The sequence below is a fragment of the Suricata suricatta genome, chromosome X (assembly GCF_006229205.1).
Source record: "Suricata suricatta isolate VVHF042 chromosome X, meerkat_22Aug2017_6uvM2_HiC, whole genome shotgun sequence".
Taxonomy (NCBI): domain Eukaryota; kingdom Metazoa; phylum Chordata; class Mammalia; order Carnivora; family Herpestidae; genus Suricata; species Suricata suricatta.
Window position 1 is genome coordinate 107,574,362 of NC_043717.1, and position 20,146 is coordinate 107,594,507.

The 20,146-nt window shown below is 45.1% G+C and overlaps 1 protein-coding gene across 2 annotated transcripts in view; it reads left to right on the forward strand.

Annotated features, from left to right (window-relative positions):
* The window catches only part of MTM1 (myotubularin 1), a 91,411-nt gene that overhangs the window by 36,651 nt on the left and 34,614 nt on the right, over nt 1-20,146 (forward strand). For both annotated transcript variants that reach the window (XM_029930337.1, XM_029930339.1), the window contains exon 6: nt 3,776-3,877. In XM_029930337.1, the coding sequence (XP_029786197.1) occupies nt 3,776-3,877 (102 nt within the window). The remainder of the gene's footprint in view (nt 1-3,775; nt 3,878-20,146) is intronic.

A 20,146-nucleotide genomic window follows, 5' to 3' on the forward strand; every position in this document is an offset into this window, starting at 1 on the left:
TTGGAGATGGACATTAGTGTCTCCACTTTATGGTTGTGAAGCCTGAGCATAAGAAGCGTTAGGTAACCGAGCTAAGATCACCCAACAGACGGAAAGGTTGGCATCCAAATACAGCAAGATGATCATTTTGCAAATATCAGGATAAACCTTTTGGCAAGAAAACTTCCTTTCCAGGTGTTAAGAATCAGAAGACTACAGTCTGAATTGAATAATAGAAAAATAACAGAATAGAAGACAATAATGGCCAATCCCAGAAATAGCTAGAAGGGGTCTGGAGGTCATCTGTCCTCGTGGTTCCCACAGATAGATCTGGGTAGTGTAGCCTTTGCTCAGACACTGTGATTTCTTAAGACTGATCTATGATTTTGTTTTGATTATGAATATGGTACATTTGTTTTGTTAGCTCAGGTTTATAAAAGGTGAAGACTAGTACACTCCATCGCAAACCAAAGGATAATGTCACCATTAGACCTGAACTGGAATTCTGTCAATCCTCACTTTGGCTTGTTTTTGGTTTTCATTTTAATCCAAGCTGCCTTAAATGCTTTAGTTATGATCCCAGCTACTGTCTTCACTTCGGGGCCTAGAAATATAAGGATTTACTTTTAAGGAAGGTTTTTGCATTTTGCATAAAAGGATCCTTGGGAGTATAGAGTTTCCTATTACAGTACTCGAGAGAAAATGGGGTTGCTCTAGTGACGATTTTGAAAGTGACTTTCATTCTGATAGAATTTTTTTTAAAGTCCTATTTGTTGCCTTATCAGTAGGAAGAATTTTGTATTTAAATATTAGTCCCCGCAAAATGAATAAGCACGCATTCCCCCCTTTGTTCATTATAAAAACAAAGGACTTAGGAACAATTCACCAGGCATCACTTGCAAACGTTACACATTTATGTTTCTCGGTATTAGTGTTCAGCCCAAAGATGATGGCCTAGAACCGTTGTAGCTCAGCCTCTTAATTCCGTTATCTCCCTGGGAATGGCGATGCCTTGAGATTCCAATCACATGTTCTCAGAACAGACCCGAAGGTGATACAAAGGGACCCTGCTGTGCTAGGGTACAGGCTGGTGCTCCTGCCTCTCAGAGGTCAGCTCCAGCTGTTACTCGACTGACACGGGTGGTTCTGGGCCTCGTGAATTTGGTCCTGTTGGCTCTGCACATGGGGATTCCGGCTTGCCAGGAGCATCTGTCACCCGGGAGATGCAAGTCCCAGTAGGTGGCCTTTAGCAGCAGAGGAGCAGGTAGCTCAGAATATATGAGTGTTTAACCCCAGGCACCACACCAGCCCGTGCTGACACCTTGGAGCCTTAAGAAAAAAAAAGGAACAAGCCAAGCCTTACCATCACAGAACCTGTTTTCTTCCACACCTCACCCTTATTTACTTGCTTTAAAGACAGTGTGGTATTTTGAGGTCAGCAGTGACGGGTGTTTCCATGGAAATGTATTATAGAAACGATGTCTCCATAAATCAGCCCCTCGCTGTTGGTGCAGTGGGGGTATGTTTATTGGACTCATTTATTACCGCGAGACTTGGTGGATCATCACATGACCCACTTGTCAAACAGGCCAAGGGTCTGAGCATGAGGTTCTTCTGCCACAAGCCTCTTTCTCCGGTGCCCTTCCCTAACAAATCAGGCTTGAAGGAGACCAGGTGGAACTTACCACTTAGGATCTGCTCATATTTCTTTTACAGATTTGGTGAGCTGCCGCCTGTGAGTCATTTGCCTTTTCCGTTTCAATTTTCTTGTTGGCAAGATGAGGTAGTAATTGTTTCTCTCCTTTAATTACATCTGAATCAGATGGCAACAAGAAGTTGCTTGAATCACTCGTGCTTTGGCACAGTGAAAGTAGTTGTTTGACTCACTGATAGATCAAAATAAGTGGTTATCCAGAAATGGCCTAATTTCTGGCCAAGTGGTGAAGAGCAATGAGTTTCCAGTGTTATCCTTTGACCCCGGGCCAGTAGGAAAAAAGGTCTGCACAGGTCTTTCAGCCCCCACGGATCCTTGGCCATCCAGTGCAGTGCACGTGGCTCGGTTGCAGACCCTTTCAGAGCATGTCATCCCAGTAAAATGATTATTCCCTTTTATTTAACTACTTCTTTGCATCATGAGCCAACAGCTAATTTCCCAATTTTCTTGGAATATGTTGTGAGTTGGTTTTTGGATTTTGTTCAGTTATGTGCTTTTAAAAACAGAAGCACAGAATCCTGGCGCTGGCCCAGGAGATGCCATCTGTGTATAGAGTGAGCAATCTTGGGTCACTCATTAGAGGTCGTAGGCTCTGTTCTTTATACCGCCTCTGCTGCCAGTGGCATTTTGGGATGTCTCTTATATGGCAAGGTGCTTGCTAGTCCTTCATGCCAAACACTTAGGAAGCTTTAAAGTGAAATAAGTCAGGTGGAGAAAGACAGATGCCATATGTTTGCATTCATAGGTCCAACAGGACAAACCTAACAGAGGACCATAGGGAGGGAAAGGGGGAAAGAGAGCTGGGGAGAGTGAGGGACGCAAAACCTGAGAGACTATTGAATACTGGAAACGAACCATGGACGGAAGGGGGAGGGAGGGAGGGGGTGATGGTCATGGTGGGGGGCACTTGTGGGGAGAAGCACTGGGTGTTAGATGGAAACCAACTTGACAATAAACTATTATAAAACAATAAATGTGATCCTGAGATAATAAATGAAAAAGTCCTTTGAAACAAATATAAAGATGGCAACGTCCAAGACAAAGTACTCCAGGATTTAGTGCTTGGCCATCAGTTGGGTCACAGCACTGGGATCAACTTGAGAGACAACCTAAAACCTCTCACTTCAAAAATAAGACAGAATGTTACATAAATACAACTTGATATTTAAGGGAGTGTTTTTGGTTTGGGTTTGGTTTAAAAGAAGGGTTTCTTGTCAAAGAGCGATATATTGGAAGCTATTTTTTTAAATTTTTTTTAATGTTTTATTTATTTTTAATACAGAGAGAGACAGAGCATGAGAAGGGGAGGGGCAGAGAGAGAAGGAGACACAGAACTGGAAGCAGGCTCCAGGCTCCGAGCTAGCTGTCAGCACAGAGCCCGACGCAGGGCTCGAACCCATGAACATGAGATCTGACCTGAGCCGAAGTCGGAGGCTCAACCAACTGAGCCACCCAGGCGCCCCAAAGCTATTTTTAAAATCCAGGCTTGAGCATTGATTTTTAGTTCCTGGAAGCACACGGGACCTTACCTGTGCTTTATGTAGAACTCCGTGCAAGTCCGCTCAGTGGGAAGAATACATACCACCGCTTGCATGAGCGCCTACAGTGCCAGGCATCTCCTGACAGTAGCAGGAGGGGGATGGAGAGCGCTCCCGTGTCTTCCTGACATGTTTGACAATTTTGAGATTACATGTGATAGCAGGTGCACATTGGAAAAGTTCTTTGATTAAAACACTCTTTTGTAATGAAAATACTGCAACAGCCAGTTGGAGCAGATAGACGCAGTCGAGGGTGTGCAAGGCAGGGTGTGACTTTTCTCGTTACAAAATGACTTTAGCTCTCTCTCCTTTTTAGCACTAGTTGCTTTGTTTTTACATTCGTGATTGTGATGGGGAGTATTTTGAGGTGTTCTTAAACTGGGTATTTCAAAATACCACACAAAGCAAAGTGGTTTTCTTAGTAATCTAGATTAATTGCCCTTTCAGGTAAGTGAATCTTCCACTCCTTTAGTTGAATAGATATTTTTTGCAAAGGATGTCACTTTATTTGAAGACTGAACTGTCAAATTTCTCTGCCCCCTAGGACATGAGGAACCTGAGGTTCGCGCTGAAACAGGAAGGCCACAGCAGAAGGGATATGTTTGAGATTCTTACAAGATACGCCTTTCCCCTGGCCCACAGTCTGGTAAATTCCAGGGTTCTCCCAGCGCCGGGAGGTTGTCGGGTGTCCTGTTTCATTTACTCTGTGTGCCGCACTTCCCAGCATGATACGTACACCAGGGCATTTATTAAAGATGATCGAATTGCTCATCTTTAGGGAGCAGGCCACTCCTTTGCTAGTCTGTTTGGGATGGCTCACCCCAGGGGACTGAAACGTCACCTTGGGCAGCCTGTGCTCTCCCTCCCCCAGGGTGCCCCCAACCTTGGCTCACCCTCTTTAAAAGGCTTGAGGTAGCGAGGCAGACGATGGGCACCTTCCTTTCTTTATCATGCCTGGCTTGCATCTCTTCTTCCCTCTCCTCCTGCTCTGCTCAACTGTAAACTTGGAGGCAGACACCTGCTATGGGGAGAGCAAGGAAGTAATTCTTAAATATAAATACAAACATAAAGTATATACACACACACACATACACACATATATAGGCACCTTTACTTCAAGTCTAGGATGAGTATGCTGCTGCATAGACAGGAGGATCAAGTAGATCATTTGGTTTTTGTTTTGTTTTTAATATTTGTTTATTTTTAAGAGACAGAGAACAAGCAGGGGAGGGGCAGAGAAAGAGGGAGACACAGAATCTGAAGCAGGCTGCATCCAGTTTTCGAGCTATCAGCACCGAGCCCAGCGTGGGGCCCAAACCCACAAACTGTGCGATCATGACCTGAGCCAAAGTCAGACTCTTAACCTACTGAGCCACCCAGGTGCCCCTGAAGGAATCATTTGTAATGTAGCCCTTCTCCGTGAGGCTGTCTTTTAGGGTTTTTTGGCAACAGAGGCCTGAGATTTTTTTTTCCCCCCCTAATGAGACAAGGCTCCTCTCTTGCCAGATTTCATCAGCAGTTGTTTTGGCCAAAGGAAACTCATGATTGATGGAAGGGACAATTATACAAAGATTGGAGGTCAAAAATATATGAAGAACTCCTCATGAGTCATGTGTTGATTACAGATTCACATGTAATACTTAAAAACAAATGTAATAATACAGAGTTAAACACCTTTTCATCTTTTTTTCAGGTTTTGATTAAATGTGGGATTGAAAACCTATTTAAAAATGAAACGAGTAGGACAAATAGAGTGTTTTGGGAACACATCTTTGGAATATGAAAGTGCGAATGTCAGTCTAATCCCTGAAAATTCAGTTAGGTAGCATGGTCTGTCTTGGGCTTTGCGTGTCTGGCGCTACATAGTCAGAAATTTGCAGAATGGCCCACGTAGCAGGTACGAAGGAGCTGAGGGCCCCAGCCCCGCTCGTGTAAGTGCGTCTCTCTGGCATCTTTTGTTTCTTTTAGGGACCAGCTTTCTCCTAAACTGTTGTCCCATCTCTGGCCTCTATACAGAGTTCGGGGAAGAATATTCTACTCTCTTCTCCTCTCCAGTTTATTCATTCCTCCAGCCATTTCAGTATCCACCTTTATTGCAGGTACTTTTTGGAACTCAAGCCCTCTTACCAGCCAAATCTACTGGCTCACTGCAGTCTTTATTCTGTTTGATCTTCTCCAAGAATTCAATAGTTTTGAGTACCCACTTCTAGCAAGTCCTCGTTTCTGTGTTATTCTGCCATCTTGACTGTCCATTCAGTCTCCACTGCCTCTGTTTTTTCTCTGGTGGACCATCTCGGTGGTGGTCCCCTTTCAGACACCTTCTCCAGTTACTCACTTTGCCTTGATGGTTTCATTTTGTCCCATAATGTAGGCCGTCACCGCAGTATCCCCAGCGCTGGCCTCCAGTGGATCTAACAAGCCTAACTCTCAAACACCTTCCTGTGGAAGTGCATGAGAATCACAAGCTTGTTGTCTCCCCCCATCCTCTTTGCAGCTCAGCAGACCTGCCCTTCAGCCTACGTGTCCCTTCGTTGGGAGGACCCTCACTTGCTGAGGTTTGAGAGTTTGAAGTCAGTTGTCTTATTGAACCCCCCTGCCTTGCTTCCCATAGCTTCATTCATTCCAAATCTTACAGGTTCTACTTACTAGTAACTCTCACATGTTTCTTCCCATTTCTACTTGCGCTTCCTGTTTTAAGCCATGCTTCCTAACTGGCTTCTGTTCTTTCACTTTCTCTCCTTGCAGTTTATTCTACACAGTGCTGACAGTTGTTTTTAATGGAACTATGACCATGTAGGTGTGTCCCACTCTACACACACACACACACACACACACACACACACACAGTACTCAGTGACTTCCCATGGCTTATACCCTACACTCTGCCGTGTGCTTCTCCAGTATTATACATAGCGCTTTCGCAGCACGAACTCTGGGTTTTCTCTCCCCTTTACCATCAGGCTTCCTCTCTCTTTAAAACCCACCTAGCTCAGCCCGAAATCCTTTTACATACCCTGTACGTCCCCCACCGCCCCCTGTAGGGTTGGTCTAGCCTGTCACTTGTTAGACTTTGCAGGTCCCTCCATTAGAGCACTTACCTCAGTCTGCCTTACGTAATAATTATGTAGTAATTGCCTACCTCCTGCTCTGCTGTGGGCTTATCAAGGCGGGAATCAGCCTCTATTTCTCTCACCTCAGCATAATGACTTCTGCCTGGGAGTTGGATAATGATGGCTTTTTTATTGAGTTCAGGGCTAGTAGAAAGTGAAGGAAAAATCCATTTTATGGAAACGAATGGGATGCATTTCTGGACGTTGTGGATATAGCTCCAGAGCGTAGGATGGCAGGTCGTTGCCCCTGGAGCAGTCCCCAGAGGGGTTGACTCCTCGGGTCTGTGGTACTTCGCTGTAGCTCTTGTACCTGTGCTAGAAATCCCTGCTTCTTCGTTTGGAAGTCAGTAAAGTGGCAAACCTGAGAAAAACTGTGACCCAGATTGCATATACAAAGTTTTAGAAAGTTACATTCTCTAAGTTTTAACCACTAAAAATCAGCTTAAAGAAAAATTAAACTACTCATCGAATTAATAGAAGATACAGAGAAAAACCGATCAGCCATTAGCATGGCTTTTGGTGTATCCGTTCCTGTTCTTCAAGCTGACGTGTACAGCCACGTCAAGTTCATTACAGGACACTGTGTTGGGTGGTGTCAGGGAGCAGAGGGCGCAAGTGAGGAGGAGTTGCTACCTCCCATTCATGATGTGACACAAGTGATAGGACGTGTGTCCAGCCCCGATATGAACTGTTCTATGTCCCAACTTCTTTGAATCTGAAAAGTGGCCCCAGGGACAGAAGCCAGTTGGTAAGGATGTAAAGAAAGAGTGGGTGGTGTTTAAAAACAAAACGGAACCGGCCAGGTTGAGGGAGCCTGAGAAAGGTGAGGCAACGCGTTGGGGGCGAAGCACAGGAGCCTTGCCTCTTTTAAAAGCAAGAGAGAGAAGGGATCGTTCTGGGGCAGGGTCCTGGAGAGGGCAGGCGGGGACGTGCTGAAGCCCAGTTGGTGAGGCAGTTTTGGAAAGGAGACGGGACAATACTCCTCTGAGACAGGAGGGAAAGAAAAGTTTGCAAACTGCCACAGGGGGGAATGTGAGAGTGTGCCAGAAAGGGATTTCCTGGAAGCCCTAATCTAAGCCTGATTGCACTGAACAAAACCAAGGGCCCCGCTTGAAAAATATCACTTTGTTAACATTATTGAAGCGGTAAACCAGCTGCAGATTATCTCTGATTTTTTTTGTATCGTAAGCATTTGAGGCCACGAGTAATCTTGCTGTTGTATCCATGAAATGGAGTTTGGAGGTCAGGAGAGCTAGGTCCCAAATCCAGCCATGAGGTGAGCACCGTCTGAGGGGCTTATGCTTTCAGAGCACCCCTTTGGCTCTGTCTTGTCTCCTTTCCCGTTAGTATTTTCACCACACAGAGTGTTCATGTTGGGACTTAAACTATGCTTTTTTCTTTGTTTCAAACTTTTATTTAAATTCTAGTTAGTTAACATATAGTGTAATATTGGCTTCAGGTATAGAATTTAGTGATTCACCACTTACCTATAACACCCAGTGCCCATCCCCCTGCCTACCTCCTTCCATCAGCCCTCAGTTTGCTCTCTATCGTTAAGAGTCTCTTATGGTTTGTTTCCCTCTCTCTTCCTTCCACCGTGTTCATCTGTTTTAGTTCTTAAACTGCACACATGAGTGAAATCACACGGTATTTGTCTTTCTCTGACTTCTTTCACTTAGCAGAAAACACTCCAGCTCCATCCACATCATTGCAGATGGCAAGATTTCATTCTTTTTGGTGGCTGAGTCATATTCCATTGTGTGTGTGTGTGTGTATACATATACCACACCTTTATCCATTCATCAGTCAATGGACATTTGGGCTCTTTCCGTACTTTGGCTGTTGTTGATAGTGCTGCTATAAACATCGGGGTGCATGTGTCCCTTCGAATCTGTATTTTTATATCCTTTGTGTAAATACCTAGTAGTGCAATTGCTTGCTGGGTTGTAAGGTAATTGTATCTTTAACTTTTTGAGGAACCTCCATACTGTTTTCCAGGGTGGCTGCACCAGTTTGCATTCCCACCAGCAGTGTAACAAGTTCACCTGTCTCCACATCCTCGCCAACATCTGTTGTTGGGCCTTAAACTAGGAATTGAACTTGAGCAGTTTAGCCACCCACAGTCGACCCCGACCCATTCACTTCTCTGTTTCTGCATTATGTCAGTCCACTAAGACTTGAACATTGTTCCTGTGACATTTTGTACTTCAGCCAAAGTGTTTATTTTTTTGCTTTATTTTTGTTTTGCCTGACAAACACTAGAACTTGTACCAGTTTTACAAACTGCATTGTAAATGCTACGTCTAGGTACATGATACGTTTTTATGTGACCATACTTGTGACTTAAGGTTTTAAAGGCAGGAAAAATTCTGTACATATCAACAGAGCCTGATAGCACCACAGAAGAGAGTAATTAATTGTTGGTGTGGTTTGCTCTTTGCCAAAATTCTTCTTTCTTTGATTTCCTTTATTGTTTGCTCTTTTTTTGCTCAGTTAGGATAACCAGACATTTTAGATACATTTTAGATGAGTGTTTAACTATTAATCCCAATATATTATTGAGTCATGAAATTAATTTATTAGTTTGCAACTAGCATTTTTAAATTGAGTAGAAAAGAAAATCTTAAGAGCACAGTACTTAATATAGGTATGTATGGTTTGGTCAGATGTTTGTTTCAGAGGGGTGGGTGTGTGTGCATGTGTGCGTGTGTGTGTGTGTGTGTGTGTGTGTGTGTGTACGGGGTTGGAGGGCGTCCTGGTGTAACATGTATGGCTTTCTGTTCATCATCATCTAGAAAGCTTGAAAAACCGTCTTTTAGATAATGATAGAATACATAGAATAACATGCACTTTAAGTTAATTTAGGCATTAATAAAGTCACTTCCCCCTGTTTTTACAGCTCTAGGATGTGCTGTCTTGAATTTTATTGCAGTGAAGGGCTGGTGTTTTGACCAAAGTCATGGGGTGTAGACTCACGTAGAAAGTGCAGAACTGGAAGGGGTGGAGCCTGGGCCAGGCTCAGGGCAGCCACTGATGAGAGCCAGAGGGAGGACTTCTGGTGTGGGGTCACGAGTACTCGCCATGCAGTCCAGTGGTCCGTGTCCAAATCTGGCTGCTTTGCGTGCCTGCTTGGCAACTTTGGAAGCCACGTAATACTTATGTGGTTCGGTGTTCTCATGTGTAATAAGGATAATAACAGTGTCTACCCCACATAGTTTTTGTGAGAATTAAATGTAAACTGTTCACAACAGTGCCTGGTGTGCAGTAAGTGCCCTTTCAGTGTCAATTGTGCAGTTGTATGCCATTTTCCCAGCAGGTGCAAAGAAGGATGATTACCCCAACACACTTCTTTTTCCAGAACATTAATACAGCAATTGTGATAATATGTGAGACAGGTTAAGCCCCTTAAAAGAAGGACGCCATATAGATAAGGTTACTATTCTTAACAAACCATCGGTTGTACTTCGATAAAGACTAGTTGAAAGTGTTAAATTTCAGTGTGTTAAATCCAAAAAGCATCTTGACCTGAAATGTGCACGAGGGCGGCAGTGGTACTCTTCAGAAATGGTTTTCCAGTGTTGTTTTCTTTCCATCTTTTGACCCTCCACAGGCCTCCTGCTTTCCAGGTGGCACAGCTCACCCGGTGTGTGTCCCTGTGCTCCATACTTTTCTGTGCCATTCTGGATGGAGCTCTCGAGCACTGCGCAGTTTCCTGCCTCTTACTGCTCTCTGAGCTCATCAGCGCTCAGGTAGTTGCAAACGTTTGTGGTGTTTCGTTTGTTTTGAGAAACCTGACCTTCCTGTGGACAGTAGGAACAGGCACTGGAGAAAGAGGAGACTGTGGCTGTGCTTCTGAGAGAGAGAAACAGCTGGGTCACAAGGCTTTTTCCATGGAGACTAGCACCCTCCAGGGACCAATGGCGTGGCACGTTCTATGTGAGCAGTGGGGGGCGGGGGGGCCGGGTGTTAAAAACGGCCGCACCTTTCAGGACAGGGCCCATCTGCCTTTGCTTCTGAGTCTTTGGCACTCGCTTCTCTTTGGCCGGCTTTGGCGAGTGCACCAAACCTCGTGTCTGGCTGGAGCACTGTGCCGGTTCTACCTTGTGTCCTCTCTGGCTCACGTCCACTTGTATTTGCTTGTAAAAATGATGACGTATATGTTGTGGGGGTATACATCTCTTCCGATCACTTGAATGAGAGGTGTGACTGGCCCTGTGGATAGGCAGTTAAAAGCAAGGGTGCTTTACCCTGGGCCTTCATTTTTCAGTCCAGAATTAGGGAAATTTTTATAAATTGCTTTGAGATTTTAAAAATCTATGGGGCACCTTTGTGACTCAGTTGGTTAAGCATCTGACTTCAACTCAGGTCATGATCTCATCATTTGTGGGTTTGAGCCCTGCATTGGGTTCTGTGCTGACAGCTCAGAGCCTAGAGCCTGTTTCAGATTCTGTGTCTCCTTCTCTCTCTGCCCCTCCCCCACTCATGCTCTGTTTCTCTTTTTCTCAAAAATAAATAAAACAAAATATTTTTTAAAAACGTTAAAAAATAAATAAAAATCTCAGATTGAAATCTAGTGGACTCTTGCTGTGGTCCCAGGGTGACCACAGGATAAAAGCAAACAGCTCATTTTCAGAAGGCAGGTGAAATGAGAAGCAGTAATGTGTGTAGACACACACACACACACACACACACACATACACACACCTACTTACCCAACTCTACCTGCTTTTCAGTCTAGGTGTGGCTTTAGGACTGAAGAATGTTGTAGTTCTCTATCTTCTTTGTGCCCAGGACTCTTTTTTTCTTTCTTGGATAAGCAGTAAATGTGTGCCAATTGAGGGTCTCCTCATGCCTCCTGTCACCTCCGGGGCTTGGCCTTGGTCCCTGTCAGTCTCTTTCTTCTCCCTGCTGTCCATCTCATGGAACCGCGTGGGCTGTTTTGTGATTTTTGCCAATGAGCTCCTATTCCTTGGACATTTATGAGAATCCTCTGAGGCCAGGATGGAAGGCATCTTAGGGCACTGTGGGTGGGGGACAGTTACAGATTCTCTGCCTGATGTCTTTTGGACAATCTGACTTTATGAGTTTGGGCTACAAATTGGTTAAGAACTGCTGTGTGGCTACAAATTCCTGGCGGGGGACAGCAGTGGAGATTTTTTTTTCCTCCCTTAATCAGCACCAATAATCTAGACAGGTAAGTTCCGTGGAGCCTGGGGCGGTGGGGGGCAGTTCTGTCTGTGCTGAGGCTGTAGCATTTGGGAGGCCAGCCTGTACTGGAGCTTGTTTCCAGTTTGCTGCCCATCCTAGCATCAGGGTGGGCCCGGGGCTTTATGTCCTTATGTCCTGTCTCCTGGACCCCAAGAGGCCATGAAAACCAATTCTGTGAGTGCCTTGAGGTAAGAGCCCGGCTTTCCTCTTGCTCTCTACGCTCCTGTTTGTGGTTAGTTTTTGGCCTCTGCCTATTTATTCCTCCTCAGCCAGCTCACTGGAGCATTTTAAAAAAAGGTTTCTGTTTTATCCAGCATCGTTAGATGTTTTCAACAGAAGGCTCATATACCATCACACTTGCAGACGCCTCTCCATGTGGCTTCTGAGCTATGAAGGGCCTGGTCCTCTACCTCTTTAGCTTCCTCGGCTTCCTTGCACTAACTGAGTTTCGTAGAGAAGTCCATCCTTCCCCTCCTCTCCGCTCTACACCACCCGCTCAGCAGTCTCTCTCCCTCTCATGTCTTCTGGCGTCGCCTGCCTGGGCATGACTTGCACATCCAAAGCTTCAGGTTTCCCTTTCGCGGCTCCGTAACTTCAACTGACACCTAAACGTTTGTCTAAAATTAATCTCTCCTCTTTGCCTTAAACCTACTGGTCTGTGCTCCCAGTTTCTCATGGTATCTTCACTTGCTCCCAAATCCAGCCCACTGGAAGATTTCTCTTTGCCTAAACATTTACTGAATCCAACCTGACTTGGTTCAGGTTTCCGTCTCTTTTCCCGGTTGCTGGGATGGTACGTTAGTCACTGTGCTTCCTTTGTGTCTCCCACCCTGTGCAGCGCTGCACGTGCTGTCTGTTGCGTCCCTCTCCCCGGGACACGACTCATCCCCCTGCCCCTGGAACATTGGCAGTACCTCCCTCTCAGCATCAGTGCAAACTTCTGTCTCCCTCACTGTGTATGTGGCCTCACCTTTCAACTGTCCCCGCTTTTTCCTTCCGCCTCCTTTGCTTTGGTGTTTGCTGGTGGCCTCATATTCTCTGAGTTTGGCTCCCATTTGGGCCTCTTTGTCATCATTGTTATTACCATGTCCAAAGTCGTCTTACCCTTCCAGGCCTGTCTCTCCAGAAGTAACCTCAGCATCCTCTGGAACCCCACATGCTCTATCTGTGCTTCTCATGACACTGCTGTCCTCTTGACGCGACCGATAGTTGTGCCTCCTTGTCACTCTCCTTTCGAGGATTTCTGACCTCTTAAAGGCAGTGCCTGTGTCTTCCTCATCTTTTTGTCTACTTAGTACTTTGTTCATTGTAGGCCCATGGTAAATGTTTATTGAATTAATATATTAAGGTCAATAGAGTGAATCAATTAAGAACCAGCAGCAACCAAGTCATCAGTAAGAATATTCTGTTTAGAAAGGGCATTTATTCAATAAGTACTACTTTCAAATGTTGAAAATATGTCCCATACGCCCGTAGTTGAAAATTCAGGAAGTATAGAAGGTACTGTTGTTGACCAAGTGTGCGTGTCCTCCCCAAATCATACTGTGGAGCCCTAGACCCTCCAGTGTGAGGGGATTTGGAGGTGGGGCTTTTGAGAAGTGTTGGTTTACATGGTCCTGGAGATGGAGCTGCATGACGGGAAGCTGCTGCTGCAAGGAAAAGGACCAGAGCTGGTGCTTTCCAGGGTGCGGCGCGTAGCGAGAAGGGTGCCCTCTGTAGACCAGGAAGTGGGTCTCACCGGAACCCGACCGTGCTGGCTCCTTCACCTTACCCTTCACAGCTTCCAGAACTGTGAGAAATAAGCGTGCACTGTTTTAGGCCGCCCAACCAGTGGTAACTTGTTAGGCTAGCCAGAGCTAAGGAAGACAGGCACATAGTAAACGTCTCTGCCTCGTAGCACCCTTCGCCCTTCTCCTTCCCTGCCTCACAGACAGCCGGGGTTGCCACTCTGCTACCGTCCACCCAGTGATAGTTTCGGCCTATTCATGCAACTTGTTAAGCGTATTCTTAGATTCTTTCCCCCTTCGACCCGAGCGGTAGTATGCTGTATGTGCCCTTCCATAACTTGATTTCAAATTTACCAATACATGTTGCCTAACGAATGGACTTCTTCATTCCTGTTTATGACCATACAGTACTCTGTTGACAGATATTAAAATCATTTCCAGTCTTTTGCTGTTACACAAACTGTGGTGGGTAACCTCGCACATGCATCATTTGGTATGTGTTCATGTATGTCGTAGGGTAAATTCTTAGAAGTAGGATCACTGCGATCACCAAATCTCCTCAAGGGAGATGTGCTGGCTTTCCCTCCCACGTGCGCTGTGTCCGACTGCCTGTTTCCGGCTCCCCTCCAACTGTGTTCATTTCCTATAGCTGCTACAACCCATGGCCACAAACTTGTGGCCTATAAAAATACAAGGCTTACAGTTCTAGAAGTCAGAAGTCAAACATGGGTCTCACTGGGTTGAAACTGTGGTATGTGGGGCTGTGTTCCTCCTGGAGGCTCTAGGGGAGAGTCCATACCTCGCATCTTCCGGCTTCTAGAGGCATCCATGTTCCTTGGCTCAGCCCCTTCCTCCATCTCCTCTGACTTTATACCGTCATCAGTCTCCTTCTCGGATTCCGACTCTTCAGACTCCTTTCACATCTCAGGACCCTTATGATGGTATAGACTCGCACAGGAAACGCAAGGTACTCTTCCTGTCCTAAACGCCAGGTGTTTACAAGTCTGAATCCCATCAGCAACCTGAGTCCCCTTTGCCGTGTATGACACCGTGACACAGATCACAGGGATTAGCATGCGGGCATCTTTGCAGGACCATTCTGCCAACTGCGCCAACCCAGTGTGCTTTTGGACTTGTTTGATCTTTGCTAATGTAACAGGTGAAAATTGGGATTCATAGTTTTATTTTGCATTTATCCTAATGGACTAAAATTAATTATCTTTTGGTTTGAGCTGTTTGTCTCTCTATTCATCCTTGTGAGTCCCGCCTATATCTCTTTTGGAATTTTGGTCTTTTTCTTGTTAGTTGAAGGAACTCTTTATGTAACTATACTCATAATACAAGTTGTAATTATGTTCCCTGCGTGTGTGTGTTTTGACTTATGGTGGCTTTTGCTATGGGGATTTTTTTTTAATCTTTAGTTGAGTATTCATCCATTTTTTTTTTCTTTTTTGGGATCAGGGTCCCTAAGACGACCCTAAGTTCAATGATTTGTTAGGAGAACTCACAAGACTTTAACATATAGTCGTACTTACAAGTGTGATTTATTACAGCGAAAGGGTACAGAGGAAAAGCAGCAAAAGGGAAAGGTGCATGGGGTAGAAGTTCTGGTAGAAGCCCTACGCAAGCTTCCGGGTTTTTCTCCCTGTGGAGTCACACAGGAGGAACTTAATTCCTACAGCACCAAGTTGAGACAACATGTGGGAAATGTGACCACGCAGGGAAGCTCAGCACCCAGACTCTTTTCGGAAGCCGGTAGTATAGTCCCCTCTGCCCAGTGGGTACCAAAACCCCAGCCTCTCAGGGAAAGCAGGCGTTCAGCGTCAGTCAAGTGTATACAAATGGTTTCGGCACCGCCAACCACTCGTACTGCTGAGGGAGTGATGGGAACCCTCGTGAGAGCCTGCTTCCCAGAGTCCGGCTGCGGGCCAGCCTCACAAACAGACCTGTGTGGAGAGAGCAGCCGGGGGCGCTAGGAGAACTCTTGTCTGCATGGTTTTCTCTTATAGCTTCTGGGTTTTGTATCCCTGTTAGGGAAGTTTTCTCTACTCAGAGTTTTAAAGAAATCTCCCTAGAATATTCCTTTAATACTTTTGTTTCTCTTTAAACTTAAATATTCCATCAGTTTGGAATTTATTCAGGATTACTGCATCTGCATAAGATCTGAGTCCCAATCTTTCTTCCACAGTTGTTACCACACCATTTGTTGACTGATCTGCTCCTTTGAAATACCACCTTTATCACACACTTAGTTCCTCTTGCTGTTTGATTTCTGAATGTTTCTTCTTCTGCATCAATCACCCTTCATGTACCAGTAACATTTTTTTTTTAACTATTGAGGCTTCATAATATGAAAGGTCTGGGCGGGCCGGTCTCCTTGTTTCTCTGCTTTTTTCATCCCTTTCCTCTTTGTGCTGTCCAGGCCTTTCCAGAACACCTGCGTTGTGGCTAGGTGCGGTGAGCTGGGGCTCCTGCCGACTCCCTGTCCCCTGGGAGGGCCACAGGCACATATGATTCAGATGGATGTGCACACGACATCAGGGGGGCAGCAAGTAAGCGGCTTGTTTTTGAGGAAGGCTTCGTAGAGGAGGTGAATCCTGCGAGATGAGTAGGAGTGTAAGCCAGGCAGAAACGGCCAAGGGCAGAAACAATATGTTCCAATGTGAATGTGAAAAGACTGGATACAGACTGGCCTCACACTTGGGCTGGTTTCCATGTGGGAGTGGTGGTGACAGATGGTGCTGGAGGGGAGGGCTGGGCCCCAAAGCTTGCAGAGCCTAAGCTGCCCCACCAAGAGGTTCCACTTTCTGTCTGAAGGAGGGGAGCATTCTAGGGGTTGAAACAGTAAAGTGACATTAAATTTCTATTTCAGAAGATTCCTTTGGCTGCAGCATACACACTGCATGGAGAGGAGTAGGATTTTATTTCTGGGGATGTTCGTTAGTCATCCAGGTGTATGATTATGAGCCCTTCAAATAGGGCAATGGAGAGGGCCAGGAGAGTATGGATTTGAGGAAGATCTAGATCATAGAACATGTTGATTGTGGGAGTACAGTTATGATGGGGGATGGAATGAAAGGGAGGACTCCAGGCCAGGTAAACGGGTCGATGGAGATTGAGATGGGCAGTATTGGAGTGGGGAGAGAGGAGGCGGCGCGTGCCGTTTCAGGTATGTGGAGTTGCAGGTGTGTGTAGGACAACCAGACAGATACCTAGGAGGCAGGTGCCTGCGTAGACCTGGAGCTCTGGCCCGGGATGACGTTTATTTGGCGGGCCCACATGTGATCATTGCCATTTTCGTAGACGTGGCCAAAATTGCCAGGAGAGACAGTTATAATGAGAAGAGGTGTGACAGATGAACCCTGAAATGTCACCATAAGTGATTATGATTGTAGACAAGTAGGAAAGAATGCTCTTTCTCCAAATGTTTCTTCAAATAACATTTGAAATATACTTATTAAGTCTTCTTTTCCTGAATAAGTGAATATGTATATATATGAAGGTGATAGCAATCCAGAAATATTAAGCCACTTTCTCCAGGGAAGGCAATGGAAAGAGAATGAGGAGAGTTGTTTTTACAAAAGGGAAGTATAAATGGCAATTTTTGCGCTAGCTGCTTTTGACCTATGAGACTTGTGTCAGATTTTTCCATTCAATTACTTGGATGCACTTACGTGAAGATGTTACTTAGAATTAATTACAAACGTTGCCAAGTTTTAGTACGTCCTGTTGTTCTTTCTTAAAATTTTCAGCTCTTTCCCCCACTCCCAACTCTAATGAAAGTATTTTTTCCTATATGGAGAGGTCTTGTTTCTTAAGTGTAATCTAAAAGATGAAAATGACGTGCTTTTACATTGCTGCGCCCTTAAGTGGTAGATGGAAGCTTTTAGAAAGGCGGGTGCTTCAATTTCAGAAATCAAATTAGAACAAAAAAAAGTGGTCCCTTAAATTCCTGTTCCAACACTGCAGAATTCTCTGTGGAAAGGAGTTAGTGAAGAGTCCCCTGAACTTAAGTTTTTTTTAACATTTATTTATTTTTGAGAGAGGGAAAGAGACAGAGTGTGAGCAAGGGAGGGGCAGAGAGAGAGAGGGGGAGACACAGAATCCAAAGCAGGCTCCAGGCTCTAAGCTGGCAGTACAGAGCTCGACGCGGGGCTTGAACTCACAAACCATGAGATCATGACCTGAGCTGAAGTCAGACGCTCAACCAACAAGCCACCCAGGTACCCCGGAACTTTTAATGCTAGGAATTATATTTTGTTTATTTCCTAGAAAGGGTCTACTCATCCTAAAACTTGTGTCCGTCGATGACTGTGCCATTGCATAATGGCAGCATCATTTGAAAGCACCGTTAAATATCATTTCATTCCCGTGTGCTATGAAAATAGTTTTCTCCTGTAACTGTCTCCCTTTTGAATGATATTTCATTTTTACAAATCTGACTCTCCGACATCCAGTTCCGAGACACAGCGTGACGAGTCTTTGAGGGAAGAGGCTGTCTATGAGGGGCTTCATGAGAGGCGGGAACCCTGACTCGTGCACAGGCAGCTTTTCCCACCTCAAAGAAGGAAACCTGTAAATCGCTCAACATGGATGGAGCCTACCAGATAAATAAATAAGTCTAGTCTTGGTGTTTTAAGTGAGCTGGTGCATCTTCACGTAGGTGCCATTTCAAACCAACGGCTAATTAAGTGAAAGCCAAAACCTGTTGTCATTTCAGATTTTTTCTCTCACGAGACACAACAGTGATAAATGTAGGAAAATTTAAATGACAAGTTACATTCTCTTTGTCAGAGCTGTTTTTATCCCTAGTGTGAAATCAGAGATTTTCATCTCAACTTTGTCCTTTAACATTTTTCAAATGTTACATTTTGCTATTTTTAATCCTGGAAAAAATGCACATGATTGCTTTTTTTTTTTTTTTTAAGTCTCCATGCATGGCATCTCTTGACTAGTAGGAATCTGAATTGGTGAAACGCCCGCATACCAATAAAAAGCCAAATAAAGGAAGACCTGCTCACTTGAAACCAGGATAAGCACTTGACGGTGTCAGTTTCCTGATTTTGATATTGGACTCTGTCTGTCTGTGTAGCATGTTCACAGTGGGGAAGCTGAGTAAAGGCTGCATGGGACTTGCCTGTACATCTTTGTCATTTCTTGTTGATCTATAATGATTTCAAAATAACTTTTTCAAAAGTAAAGCAGCCTGCCACATAGGTCACATGCACAGGGGCCTGAGTCTGTGTTCCTCAGTGTCCTTGTGTATTGCACGGGCCCTTCGGGAGCAGGGTGACCCCCACCCCCAACCCCCCCAGCAGCACCAGAGATCCCATTTCAGTTCTGTGGGGCCAAGGAGGGGCCCGGACACCCACTGGCACCTTGGGAAAGCCACCCCGGCGCCCCCACCCCTACCCTGAGGCAGAGCCCTGCTGAGGGATCAGGCCCCAGAAGAAAGCCACGGGGTGGGGGGTGCGGGGGTCCCGAAGCACCGATTCGGCCAAACACTTCGCTCCGAGGCTTTGCTGAGCCGGGACTGACTCCTGCTTGCGTTGTCTGCGGGCCGTGAGAGGAGATGGGTGCCGGGATCAGTTCACACGGCCGACTTGACTGGTCCTTGCCTCGTATACCCAACCCCCTCCTGCACGATCCTCATGAAGGAAGCTTCTCTCCATGGTCCTTGGGTTTCCCCAATAAAAGGTCCCAGTGGAGCCAAGGTTACAATTAGGAAAGACTGAGCAATGGCAACCCCACTAGTAAAGCACTAAAGGACTCAAAGCCTTAAAAACTGTGTTGTCTGTTAGAGAAAATAAATGACAGCTAAAAATCTCAAGGTGTGTAAGCTGTTAACTTTAGGTTTTAACAAGTTTCAGACAGAAGCTTTAATTAGGTTTGTCACAAGTCCACACTTGTAGGTAACTCTGTACTTTGTAATAATGAGGTACAGATGAAGGATTTTGTTTCTGTCCTTTAATGCTTAGTAGTTTTTTTTGTATAATCCACCTTTATGTTCCTCTGTTGATAACTTGTGTTTTGAAATTCTTGCTTTGTTCTCTTGTCTGAATCTTGAAGGGGGAAAAAGGAGGTAGAAAATTAAAATATCTGGGACCTAAGTTTGGGTATGTTCAACTTTAGAAAATATCCCCATGGGTTCTTTTAGAATGCTTGCCTCTGTATAAGAGCTAAGTATGGACAACTTAGTGTTCACATCGTGTTCTCCTTTAAAAAATAACAAGTCATGCTTTTTAAAAATATCTGGCTGTTAGGTGATTCGTTAACCTTCCTGAAATATCTGAGGTCCAAGTCTGGCTCTTAGCTCTTAACCTGGGAGCTCTCTCCGTCATAGGGTTCTCATAGCCATGTTCAGGGATAAGGTTGTGTATGTGGGCATCACTCATAATGTGAAGTGTCATTCTAGAATGATGTCATAAGAAGGGCCACCTGAGATGTTGCCACCGTGAGCGTTTTTTATATTACTTGTATTCAGAATTCCCTTAAATCAAGCATGTTAAAGAAATCGTGGAGGGGCGCCTGGGTGGCTCAGTTGGTTAAGCGTCCAACTTTGGCTCATGTCATGATCTCACAGTTTGTGAGGTCGAGTTCCACGTTGGGCTCTGGGCTGACAGCTTAGAGCCCGGAGTCTGCTTCAGATTCTGTGTCTCCCTCTCATTCTGCCCATCCTCTGCTCATGATCTTTTTCTCTCTCTCTCCCTGTGTCTCACAAATGAATAAACATTAAAAAAAATAAAAATAAATCATGGAGATAATTTTAGTTTGGGCTGTATAACTTTCATCTTCTGATAACACTCTCATAAACTTGTATTCTGCTTATCAGTAATTTTAACATAAGATACAAGAGGGTATTTGAAGCAA